The sequence below is a fragment of the Gallus gallus genome, chromosome 1 (assembly GCF_016699485.2).
Source record: "Gallus gallus isolate bGalGal1 chromosome 1, bGalGal1.mat.broiler.GRCg7b, whole genome shotgun sequence".
Taxonomy (NCBI): Eukaryota; Metazoa; Chordata; class Aves; order Galliformes; family Phasianidae; genus Gallus; species Gallus gallus.
The window spans coordinates 106881961-106894904 of NC_052532.1; the positions used below are offsets into that span (position 1 = coordinate 106881961).

At 47.0% G+C, this 12944-nt stretch overlaps 1 protein-coding gene and 1 long non-coding RNA gene across 3 annotated transcripts in view; one reads left to right on the forward strand and one right to left on the reverse strand.

The window, feature by feature from the left end:
* Nucleotides 1-1281: 1281 nt before the first annotated feature.
* LOC121107509 lies at nt 1282-9595 on the reverse strand. The gene is made up of 4 exons (XR_005841718.2): nt 9040-9595; nt 8446-8479; nt 6636-6802; nt 1282-3117 (listed from the first exon to the last, which is right to left on the reverse strand). It is a non-coding gene; the product is annotated as an uncharacterized LOC121107509 (long non-coding RNA).
* Nucleotides 9596-10711: 1116 nt separating this feature from the next.
* Nucleotides 10712-12944, forward strand: part of SIM2 (SIM bHLH transcription factor 2) — a 60269-nt gene continuing 58036 nt past the window's right edge. For both annotated transcript variants that reach the window (XM_004934541.5, XM_040652059.2), the window contains exon 1: nt 10712-12260. In XM_004934541.5, the coding sequence (XP_004934598.2) occupies nt 12086-12260 (175 nt within the window). In that variant the 5' untranslated portion in view covers nt 10712-12085. The remainder of the gene's footprint in view (nt 12261-12944) is intronic.

Consider the following 12944-nt stretch of genomic DNA (forward strand, 5'->3'; position numbering starts at 1 on the left):
GCCTTGGGTCTACTGTATGTTTGTGATGCCAGTTGGATGCTTTTTCTTCTCAATAATGATTTTCAAACCCACAACTAATGGCTCCTGTAGTTGTAGGAAACATACTCAATTGAAATTTAATGGTGTACAAACCGTATCATGCGCAACTATTTTAAACCATATTATTTTCCACTGTTCCCAAGCTTCCATATAAGAGGTTTGTTCTTTCATAGATTGCAATAGCTGTTAGAAGATTAAGAACAGTTAAAATGTTTCTCCAGCATGTTGTTGATGCAGGACATTGGTCCAGCATCTTTACCACCACTGCAGAATTTTCTACTTCTGCCTGTTTCAAGGACAGAAAGACCTACAGACATGGACTAAAAAGATCCAGAGCCTAAATTATAAAATAAATCTCTACCATTGTTTTTTAATTCATTTGGCTTAGTCCTTGTGGTACAAATCTGAGTAATATAAGGCTTAAGCATCAACTCGCTGCACAAACAGCAATACAAGAAAAAGCTGCTGATGAATATTCAGCTGACCATGGCACAGCCCTTACAACTTGGTAATCATTCAGTCCTTAAACTCAACTTCCCAAACAACAAGTAATTTTTCAAAGGGATCTTGAATGTATTTTACTAGAAAAGACTACATGTGTTGAAATTTCATGTAATATAGCTAAACTTGGGGAGATAGGAGAATATTCCCCAGGAAAAATACTGCAAGAATATTTTCATTCCATCTCCTGGAGCTAAAATTTCTTTCGAAAGATTCCTTCTTTCATCCGGTCAGAAAGACAGAGTGTTATATAGTTTCCCCAAAAATGTCATATTTAAAGGCATAGCGGGAAAGAAACCCTTCTTTGCTGAAAGAAGATGTTTTTCTTTAGAGGGAGACATTGCCTTGGATATCTGTGGGGTGAAGATTTACACTGCAAAAATTCTGGGAAATGCCTTTGAAGCTCAACCATATCTACTCTAGCAAAGATGCTATCACACACTCAGAGAGAAGAGCGTCAAATGTTTTGTGTCCCTGAAAACACATGAGAATTTGTGCCCATGACCTCGAGTGCTTCAGAACAAACCATTGAAGCGAACCGTTACTGATTTGCTCATAACAGGATGTGCCACTAATAACAGCACTGCATGACCCAACCATTTATACACAAGCAATCTAACAATTTCTAACAGTGAGTGGTAATTTCCAAACACATTTCTTTTTCTGTCCTGGTCACAAAGGTGATCTGGGGAGTAAAGCTAAGTGAGATGCCTACAGCAGCCAAGCAGACAAAACCGATGCTAAGAGAACTGATTGGTTTATTTTACCCACTATCCCATAAAAACTGGTAATTGACATTTTAATGTATGACATGTTGCATTCCTTCATAACGCTACAGTAATTGAATACACATGAAACTGTAGTGCACTGGGTGACCCCGGAGTGTGCCACACACCTGGAAGCAGTGAAGTTCAATTAATGTGTCATTGCTACTAATAACAGCTACTAGTGAGAACCTCCAGCCAGTTGCTGCAGAGGAGGAAACAGTAATCCTTGTATCTAGACAGATAGTATACAGTAAATACCAAAGATCCATTGTTTACATGCAGAGCTGGTTTAGATCAGCAGTTAAAATCTTGTTCACCCAGCAACTTGACTTTGCATTAAATTCCACGATTTAATTTGCCCCTGCATTGCATTTGTCTAGCTTTGTGTGCAAAAATTTACAGATACTAAAATAAAATCAGCTGACAGCTGTTGGTAGACTGAATCAAATAGCAGAGACAAAGGTTCACGCAATAAAAAGAGGACATAAATCACATGCTTGCACAGAAAAACCTATGATAAAATGGCCTTAAGGATTTGATTTAATCTGTAAAACTCCAGGAAATTCAGAGTTAAGAGTTGAAACTCCTTCTTTGACTTGCTTTGTTGTTAAAATCAAGTTATCAGATATCCCTGCTTTAGGCGTATGCATACATAGATGTGAATGCACAAACAATCTGAGTGCTTTCTTTATTTCATTTACAAATAATAAGTAGCATATCAAAACTGAAAGTGCACATCAGTGGTAGACCAGAACAGAGGTGGGCATGGCTGAAGTTCTCCTCTTTAATAATTAAGCAGCAGGTCTGATTTAACTAAATAGTAAACATCAAACTCCTGGGACAAGTTATGTGTCCTAGGCTCTGAATTTAAGAAATCATTAAACTGTTTAACCAGAAGCTCATAGGGAAGCAAAGATCACTCTGGCACGGCTCAGTTCCATGGCATTTCTGTCCTCATTAGCATTGTGGAGTGGGATATCGGATTACAAACATTACATCATCTGATAAAGCCCCCACCGACCGAAAGCCATGTTAATGCCGAAGGCCACAATGTTGATTCATGAGGAGTTTAGCCCCTTCATGGGAACCCTGTTTGCAGTATCAGACCTATGCATTTTTAGTGGTGTTGAGGCAAATCTCCGAGGAGTTGTAGTTTCTGTTGGAGTAATCCCCAAAGATAAAACATCTTACTGAAAATGAGCTTGAACTTCTGCAGAGCTTCACTCTTCTTCCAGCAGCTATCATCACCACATCTATTTTATTTCTCCAATCACACTCTTCTCTCATCCTAGATTTGTCTAAGATTTATCTGTCAGCTTTATCTGCCCCTAAATTCATTTCAGGTCTCCAGCCAATTCTCTCAGGCATTTATGATAAATAATATTCTCTGTGTTCTCCCATTTCCTCCCACTTGGCTTTATCTGTCTCAGCTTAAAGCCTGTTCTACTGACCTGCCTGAAATCTCATATGGTTGTGGAATTGAAGCACAAACCTCCTCAGCAGTGGGCCTCTAATGGTCATTAAAGCACTGCATAGGCAGCTGGGAGAATGTTTATCTTGAATTAATTGCACAAACACTCAGCTTGGTCTGAGAGCCTCTTCAGTTTTTTGAACTATCCAGTCCATACTGTACATGTTCAGAGGGTTAGGGATATTGGTGTTACCAGTGCCACTGTGAATATTTGCACTGTCTAATGCTTGCAATCCGTTCAGGGTAAACAGTTGTCTGCAAATCCCCACTTCAGTAAGGTTTCCCAAGGTATGCTAATAGCACATCCCCAGTGCTGGAGAAATCCTGAAGAAGAGAAAGCTGGGGGGGAAAAAAAAGAAAAAGAAAAAGAAAAAAAAAAGAAAAAACAAAGTAAAGAAAGAAGAAAGGAAAGAAAAGAAAAGGAAGGAAAGAGAAGAAAAACATATTCAGAATTTGATTACTATACTGTATAGCAGGAGAAGAACAGATAAATGGTTTTCTGAAACCATTCAGGTGATAGAAGAAATGTTTGGAGACAACAGTATGTACAGTTTTCAACAGATAGAGGGACTCATTTGTTTTCTTCTCGCAGAGACAAAATACATTGCACTTCTGGAAGTACATGAAAATTCTATATAAGGACTGAGGGTAAGGAGGAGTGAGGATGTTTCTTTCTTTCCATTGCAGTATGCTGACCACCATCTGGGAGATGTAAGCCACTGCCCAAGGATCTTGCTAAGTTGTGGTTTGTTGTAAGGAGTTGCTCATATGAGAACAAATGATCTCGGAAATGGTCTGAAACTCCTCATACATACCACCAGAAAACAGTGGAACATTTACATATATTGCATATATAAGAATATAACCTGAGGACAGATTTCTCTTGGGTTTTTTTGTGGGTCGTTTGTTGTTGTTTGGTTTGTTTGTTTGTTTTTGGTTGGTTGGTTGGTTTGGGTTTTTTTAGATAGGAAAATATTCCCCAGAATTACTTTGAAGACATCAAAATAAATGTTGTAGCTTCTCTTAAATAATACAGACCTAGTGCTAATTTCCAGACCCACTCTTAGCTGCCTAAATTGCTGTTGATTTGGGCTCTTCCAAATAGAGTGCATAACAGAGATGAGCACTGAAACACCTGAGCTACTTACTGAGAAAATGCTAAGGAAGTGGGTTGGTTCTTATTCATCTTCTTCCAACCTCCGACTCATCATGAGTTTCCCTGATATGACTATTCTAAATTTTTCAATTTTTGTTTTCTTGCTTTGATTTTGATTTTTCAGTGAAAAAAAGAAAAAGCAAACATTTTTTAGGTGGGAATACTAGAGGCAGAACAACAGCTTTTCTCATCTCTTCACCATACTACACTGTGGCCCTGCACTTGGTAATTGATAGGAAATATCAATGGCCTTTGAAGAAGTTCAAGGTTTTATCTCCATCTTTTCAACACTGAGCCCACAGTAGCATATTATAAACCAGGCTGACTCTTGGTCCCTCCTGTTCACATCAGGCTACCCTGCCTAGAAAAACTAAAGGACAGAGAAAGTCATCATCTTCATCATAGAATCACTAAGGGTAGAAAGACCACTAAGATCACCTAGTCCAACCATTGAATAGTATCACCCAATCTTCCTTGGTAAGGCTGGGAGAAGGGAACCGCGCTCCTCATCTTGCTCCAAAGGTTTTCGATGCATTTGTGTACACTGGAAGTAACATATTTGTAATAAACAAACAAACAAAAACTTGGAAAATACACCGAACTCCAGATATGTCCCTTAGCAGCAAAGTGCTTAACTGTTGGAACAGAGAATTGCCTTTTCCCCTGTTTCTATACACAAGAAAGTAAATTCAGTATGAGGGTACATCGCACGCAGTCCAGTGGACAATGCCTCAAACACACTTTTCAAAGACAAGGGGTCTGCATTTGCATCCCTGTCGAGAATGGAGAGAATTGAGTCTGGATCCTCACCATCAAATGTGACTGGTATGCGTATATAAATCAAAGACAACTTCTGTTGATTGTGGAGCGGAATGTATTCACTGATTGTGTTGGGACCAAATCAAGGAGAAAACTCATGTCTTAGGTCTGCATTAGGTACCTGCATTAAGGAACAAACTTATGACAGATGAACTCTGGATACATCCAGAATTAGTCAGCAACTGTGTGGAAGTGTTCAGCATTCCCATTTTAGCCTTCAGTATCTGCATTCTCCCTGAGTCCCTTTCTGGACGGGGCCTTGAACTCCGAAACTGAGAGCACATCCAAATGGCATCCAGAGACTGAAGTGTCTAATTCTTTGGTATCGGTGGGTCTCAGAGATCAAATTTCAGGATCAATGTCTAAAGGTCAGACAGATCATTTTAGAGGGCAGTATCTTCTGAGTATCTTTCTGATGTTAGCAGAGATTGAACTTAGTTTGCCTTTGTTCAATTAAGGATGAATTAATCCCCTATTCCCACAATATAAGCATGGAAACCTTGTTGATACAAATTCTGACAAAGTGAAAAAGACAAGCGACGTTATATCCAGAGCTGGAAATGCTATCAAGAAGTAGCAGTAAGACCCACACTGAGAACAGCTATACTTTCAGATGTGTGTGCTGACCCGGTCCTTGCTGTTCAGACACAAAACATGCTGATGGGACTTTCCTGGGGAGCAAGTTACCAAGGCAAGCAGACGTTTTGTGTGCCTATATGGGATAGTTTTGAAATGCTTCAGTGTCAAATGTAGCTGTGGTAATTGCTGCCCATACAACATGACTTTTTAGTCTCACTGCTGTTGGAAAAGCTCATGGTGACCTGAATTAAGCAGCTACCTGCTTTTAAACTGGGATGACATGAACATCAGTCAGGATAAGAACAGAAAACTTGCATTCTGCCTTTGATGATGCCAGCTCACGTAGGTTTGTTACACACTCACAAATCCGCTGTGGAATGATGAAAGTTGGGGGATTTGCAATCCACTTCTAGCACAGCATCAGGGCATGAGCCTGTTCTCTGCTCTGCCTTTTGATCCAAACATGATCACGACCATGAGATCACCACACCAGGCCCCAAAGAGCTGAGGTGTGAATCCTCCCTCTTCCCATCCCCATGCCAGATCTTCCCAATCAGCTCGACCATGTTAACAAGGAGACAGATCCGCTCTAGCGACAAGCCAGTGCCTTGACATGGCTTGCTGGGGCTGCACTGCTGCGTTTTAAGCCGTGTTAAGCCAGTGGCTTACAGAGTTCACTGATACATGCTCATTTACAGGGCTGAGGTCTTCATTTCGCAAAAACAGCCTTCACAAGAACCTTTGCTTCCCCTCTCCATACCCTCTCCCTTGCAGTAACCTCCCAGTCCCACGTGTATAGATCAATCCTGACTTCAATTTCTTTGTCCATACATGGTAAAATACCTATTTAGAGATAAGCTGGTAGCTGTGTTGCAAAGTGTACCGTAGACAAATGCAAAAGTACTGAATCAGTGTGCTACAACAAACAAAGCACGGCAATTAACACGGGCACATACAGATGTGTATGAATGTGTTTACAACATAGTAAAACATCACATAACTATCTATAAATAGCATTTTCCATTCATCATTTCTAAATCATGACTAAAGTATTTATAAACGTTACCATAAAGCATTACCAAAGTTCTTCTGACAGCCATTATATAATATATTGAATGTCAAGCAGCATAAAACACCGACAGAAAAGAGAGATGTTTTTGCATCAGAATTCCTCTATTCCTCACAGATCCATTACTCATCTCCACTAGATTAGTCACACTATTCATAAAAGCCAAGGGCCATCGAGAAAACTACTTGAAGTCGCTGAGCACAACTTAAAAAAAAATTACATTAAAATACTTACACTGACTTTCATCATGTTCAAAGGTCTGCAGACAAACAGAGCAAAAACACTCCTCTTTGTGTGTGCTTTTCATACAAGGTTTTTCCTAATTCTTCAACCATGAAGCTTCCTCTGTGTGACTGATACTTTCCCTCTCCTGTTCCCAAGGACAGCTTTCACCTTCAGAACTATCTGAAAGAAATATAGTTCGCAGTTTACATTAGGAGAAACAAACCTTCGGTCGTGGATGTTTAGGCTTCATAATTAATATCAGTTATCTGACTTTAGGAAACTACTTTCAGAAAATTCATCAAATCTTCCAGTTGGAAGGAAGGAAGGAAGGAAGGAAGGAAGGAAGGAAGGAAGGAAGGAAGGAAGGAAGGAAGGAAGGAAGGAAGGAAGGAAGGAAGGAAGGAAGGAAGGAAGGAAGGAAGGAAGGAAGGAAGGAAGGAAGGAAGGAAGGAAGGTTGGTTGGTTGGTTGGTTGGTTGGTTCTCCTTAGAATACTGGAATGGAGAACCTGACCCAAACATGAGCATTCTGTGCTTTTAACGTGGACGTATTTTTTCCAAATGTCATCCACTTGAATCAGTCCATCAGCTCCTGCAGCTCCGTGTGCCCGTATTGTCACTGTGTGTTATGCACAGGCACCATCCATTGCGGGCACCATGTACCCTTTTCTATATTCTGTACAGAACAAATAAACAACAAATTTAATAATTCAAGGGGGAGGGGAGAAATCCCATTCTTTTTTCACTTGTGAGCAGCAGATATTTTCTGGCTAATAGCTCGAGTCACTTTGGACAACCTCTAACAACCCTATCTGTGTGAGGAGAAGGAGCACCGGGCTTCCTTCTCCGCTCACTGCCTGGAAATGGATCCCCGCCCCAGCTGGATATTTCCAGTTCATGCCCAGTAGAAATAATTTTCTGTCCGATTGCCAAGCGGGGTCCCATGTGGCCAGCAAAGGTTGGACAATAGCAGTAACACAGCTCCGAGTAAAGAGCTGAAAACGATCCCCTGCAACCAGAGGCCTCAGTTCTGCGTAGCTTAATAACTCAAGCACCGTGGTTTAACTTCCTCCTTCCTTTCAAGTCTTCGGTGCAAATTAATCGTATTGTCAGTGCTTACGTCTCCCACCTTACTCATTTGTAGGGACATGTTCGAGTGGCATTCTAGAAGGTTGATCCCGAGTCCTCGCTTAACCAGTAATCCTCATGCACACGGGTAACCCCATTGAATATCAATATAGGGCCGCGGTGCCAGGGAAAGTTAAACAAAGCCGGAGGAATCTGTTTTATTAGCATTTATGGGATTTGTGTGGGCGAGCGGCAGCGTGCGTACACCCACACTGGGGAGCGGCGGTTACAGAACGGCACAACCCCGCGCACTCCTGGGGGTGTTGGGGCTCACAGCGGTGCTGGAGTTCAGTGCGAAAATGTGACAAACGGGCGCTCAGCACCCCGCGTCCGGAGCTTCTCCTCCGTGTGCATCACCCCCACCCCCACCTCCTGGGCTCCCACCCGGCCGCAGCCCGCGGGGAGCTCCAGGCTCGGCCCGCAGCCGCTCGGCGCACTGGGGCTCTGCGTCGCCGCTCGGGGCCAACGGGTTCGGCGTCGGAGATTTTCCCCTTTTAACACTTTTTTGTTTGTTTGTTTGTTTGTTAAAGTCTTGGGCGGAAGGGGGGGGAAGGGGGGGGGGGAGAGAGAAAAAAAAAAAAAGAAAAAGAAATCGGAGTTTCTCCGCAATATAAATTCACCTGAGGCAGAAATGTCCTCAGGCGCGGAAGGGCTTCTCCTCAAATCACGGCAACACTATATAACGGTACTTACCGTGTGCTCCCGACCCGTTTTGAAACACCGCAGCCTGTTTGAAAACGGGATCGGAACAGTTCGATCAGGAACCGTTTTCGTTATCGTCACTCCTTTATTTTCGTGTCCCGCGTTGAGTTTCAAACGGGCACCCCCTCCCCGAAGGACCCCGCAGCCACCGCGCGCTTCAGCGGCGCTCCCGGAGCTGCGTATCTCAAGCCGGGCCAGCAATAAAGGTGTCCTTTTTATCTTACATCTTTCCTTCTGTTTTTCTTGGGTTCTTTTTTTTTTTTTTCTTGCTTCTTTTCTTGCCTTTTTCCCTCTTTCCGCACTACGATCCCAGCCCCATAAACCACCGCACTCTGTCAGAAACACACCGCGCTCCCGCATCGCTCTCCTGCGCTCCCCGACTCCGCACTCAGCAGCGTTATCCCCATAGTTTCCCCTCTCGGCCCCAGCGGAGCATTCCGTCCCACACTGTCCCGTTCGGAGGTGCTTCAGGCTACCGAGATATATAGAGAGAGAGAGAGTGTGATTCATTTTCATTTTTGTTGTGGTTTGTGTGTTTGTTTGCTTGCTTTTGTTTGGTATTTTCTTCCCGGCTAAATGGTTTACCTCTTCTAACGGGTCCGGTTTCGGCGGCGGGCGGAGGTAGGGCTGTATTTTGAGAGCTCCTCCGAAACGCTGGAGTTTTTGCTCGACTGACGGTGTGCTGCTCTCAGCGCTTTTGGGTTTCTCGGCGAAAGTCGCGGCCGAAAGCAGACTAACGGGGCGGCGGAGTTCGGAGAGGATCGTTTCCCTCCGTTGCCATCCGCGGGGTGCGGGAGTGTCCCGCTTCCACGGGAGGGACAGAAAGACGACAGCAAAAGGGGAAAGCGGGGATCGCGTCTCCCAAAGAGGCCGCTTTCCTCGGGTTTCCCTGACCCCAAAGCCGGCCCAGGGCTGACCCCCCCGGTCGGCGGTCAAAAGCATTCCCCAGCGCCGCAGTTCTCCCTTTAAACTCTGTTCCTCGACGTGGGGAGACGGCGGCTCGTGGTGACTCTGTGGAGATGGGCCGGGGCTGCTCCGTGCCGTCGGGGTGTCCCGGTCTTCGGGGAAGCAAACGCGAAGCGGGCCCGGGTCTCGGCCGCGCTGGGACAGCCGCGAGTGGGTGGCCCGGGGGGGGGGCGACAGCCTGTGGCCCTCCTGGGGCCACACTAAGGCCGGGACGTGCCCGGGACCGGGCTGATCCCGTTGGAAGCCCCTCCCGTGGCCCCTCTGCCCCTCGCACCCGTCTCTTCATGGGGGTCTCGGACCTTGGGAGAAGAATCGCCGGGGGGGTAGCGCTGGGGGCCGGAGGACAGCGGCGGGGGGGAGGTGGGGGGCTGCAGTGCAGCGGGACAAGAAGCACTGAGCCCCTGGCACCGTAAAGAGCAATGCAAGGGGTGTATTTATACAATATATATATCTCGCACACTATATATATATATATATGTGTGTGTATATATATATATATGTATGTATTATAAAACACACAATAAATATATAATGCAATATACGTAATATGTGTTATATAATATGTAGGTAATAAATAGACACGTGCGCGCATGTGTCATTTGGAAATACGTGTTTATAAATACACGCATGTACGCAGATGGGTCCTACATACGATGTATCTACAGTGTATATGTGACGCTCCGTGCATGGTACACACATACATCTCTATGGCTGCACCTACACGCCTGTACCTCTCTCCCCTTTTTACCCGGTGCCTGAAGAGGCCCGAATGCGGGGTCCTGCATGGAGCAGAAGAGGGGCCCCCCGGCACCGTGAGTTCGGGGTCACGGCAGCCGCCGCCCCCGCCCCCTCTCCCCCCCCCCCCCCCCTCCATCCCCGACCCGGCCTCCGTCCCGCGGCGGGCTCTGATTGCGGGTCCTTTCTGCCCCTCTCTATTTGGGTGCCTGGGAGGGAGGACACGTCACGGGGACGTTGTCCCCTCCCCTCTGGAGGCTCTCCTGGCTCGTCTCAGCCTTTGCCGAAGAATTAAGCGAGGGGTCCGCTGCGGAGCTGCTTCTGCCCCGGAACAAAAAAAAAAAAAAAAAAAAAAAAAAAGAAAGGGGGGGAGGGGAGGAAAAAAAAAAAAAGAAGGGAAAAAAAGTCATAAGCGAAAGGGGAAAAACAAACAAACAAATAAACAACGGAGATATCCGAGTGTGGGGCGAGGAGCGCGGCGGATGGCGTATCTGAGGGAGGGGAACTGCCTCCGACCGCGCCAACGGTGAGGCCGCGGCTCCTCGCGGGAGGGGACGGCATCAGCCCTCCTACTGCCCCGGGAAGAGGTCTGGAGTGGGGGCACTGCTGCTGCGTTGCGGCTGCTTAAATACGTGAGAAACTAAATACAAAAGGAAAAGGAAGAAAGGAAGGAAGAAAAAAGAAGAAAAGGGGAGGGGGAGGAAGGAAAAAGAAAGAAGGAAGGAAAGAAAGAAGAAAAAGGAAGAAGGAAGGAAGGAAAGGAAGAAAGGAAGAAGAAAGAAAGAAAGAAAGGAAGAAAGAAAGGAAGAAAGAAAGAAAGAAAGAAAGAAAGAAAGAAAGAAAGAAAGAAAGAAAGAAGGAGAGAAAGAAAGAAAAGAAAGAGAAAGAAAGAGAGAAAGAGAGAGAGAAAGAGAGAGAGAAAGAGAGAGAAAAAATATAGAAAGAAAGAAAGAGGAAAGAAAGAAAGAAAGAAACTATTTCTGATCCTGCAAATTGTTTTTCTTTAAGAGGAGAAAAGAAAGAAACAGACCCAACCAAACCCACCCCGCGCCTCTGCCAGCGCTCGGACTTGTTTGGAAAGAGGCATCGCTCCGGTGGCACCGCTCCCGAGGAGAAAGGACCCTTCTCTCCGACTCCACATGAGCACCGCGTTCGGGATCGGGCGCAGCTCCGCGTCCCGCGCAGCCCCACGCCGCTGAGGCGGCCGCCGGGAGGGAGCGCCCGGGGCGATGCGAGCCGTGGGCTGCGTGGCTCCGCGGCGGCCTTCTCCCTCCGCAGCCGCTCGGACCGCCGCTTAGGGGGGCCCGGACCTCGGGGCCGGAGCGTTCTGCGCTCCCTGAGGCGAGCGGAGCGGTCTCCTTTTCTCTCTCTCTCTTTCTCTCTCTCTTATTCATTTTTTATTTTTTATTTTTTTTTTTATTTTTTAGCCGAAAATGGTGCCGCCTGCCTAGCTCCGTGGTTTCAAGAGTGGACTTGTAATATTTCCTTCTGATGATTTTTGGACGGGGAAGGACTGAGCGGAGGAAATCTCCCTGAGAGCGGGGCGCGGCGCTCGGCGCCCCATAGCGGAGCGGCCCCGGCCCCGTGCGGCTCCGCCGGGCTCGGTCCGAGGCGCGGGGCCGGAGCGGGGCCGCCTACCCTGCTCGGGGATCGCCTTCCCCTCCCGGTTTTTGTTTGTTTGATTTGGGTGTTTCGCTTTTTTTTTTTTTTTTCCTCTCGTTTCTCCTCTTTTTTTTTTTTTCCCTTTTTCTCCCCCCCCCCCCCCCCCCCCCTTTTTTTTTAATTATTATTTTTTGATTTGGTTTAATCTGAGGGAGTTCCCTCCCTCTCTTCCTCAAGCCCTAACTCCGAGGCCGCAGCCCATGCCCCCCGTCGTTCGGAAGGACCGGGCCTAATATGCCAGTGTCACCTTCGCCTTGCAGTCGTCGCGATGAAGGAAAAATCCAAGAACGCGGCGAAGACAAGGCGGGAAAAGGAAAATGGAGAATTCTACGAACTGGCCAAGCTCCTGCCGCTGCCCTCGGCCATCACCTCGCAGCTGGACAAGGCGTCCATCATCCGCCTCACCACCAGCTATCTGAAGATGCGAGCCGTCTTCCCCGAAGGTAAAGCTCGACAGCGGTCCGCGTCGCCCTCGGGAGCCGAGCAGGGGACGCGGGGGTCCCGGCGCCGGGTGTTGGGCTAGGGCTGCGGGGGCTTTGAGGGGTATAAAGGCCGAGCAGCGAGGAGGGAGAGGGCCCGGAGCCCTGCGCGGGGTGCGCCCGGATGGGCAGCCCCGATCCCGGGAGCGGCGGGGACAAAAACGCGCGCTTTGCTCCGCGTTCCTTCTCCTTCGCTCCGTCCCCTCGATGGCGGCGAGGGCCTGGGGAGGGCTGAGGGCACTCGGCTCGGCTCGGCTCTTCTCCGAGAGCCGTAGAACCAGCAGGGACCTGGGCAAAAATATATATACATATATTTGATTTATATATATATATATATATATATACACACACAACCAAAAAACCAAACGCACAGCCATACACTATATGGTGAGTGTTCCGTTCGGGTTGGAAGCTGGGTGGGAATAAGGCAACAGAGCCGCCGTCTCCTCCTGGGACCGGCGACAGCGCGCAGGGCCAAGCCGTGCCCCCGCTGCCCGCGGCCGGAGCCGTGTTGGAGCCTCGGGGCTTTGCTGGAGACCTTGCGTCCGGGGCTGCTTTCGGCCGTCCGCTGTGCGGAGCCGAGCTGAGGGGACCTTGAGATGAAGTACTGAGTGATGTCGGGGGGTGGCTGAGTAAAGGTCTGCTGCT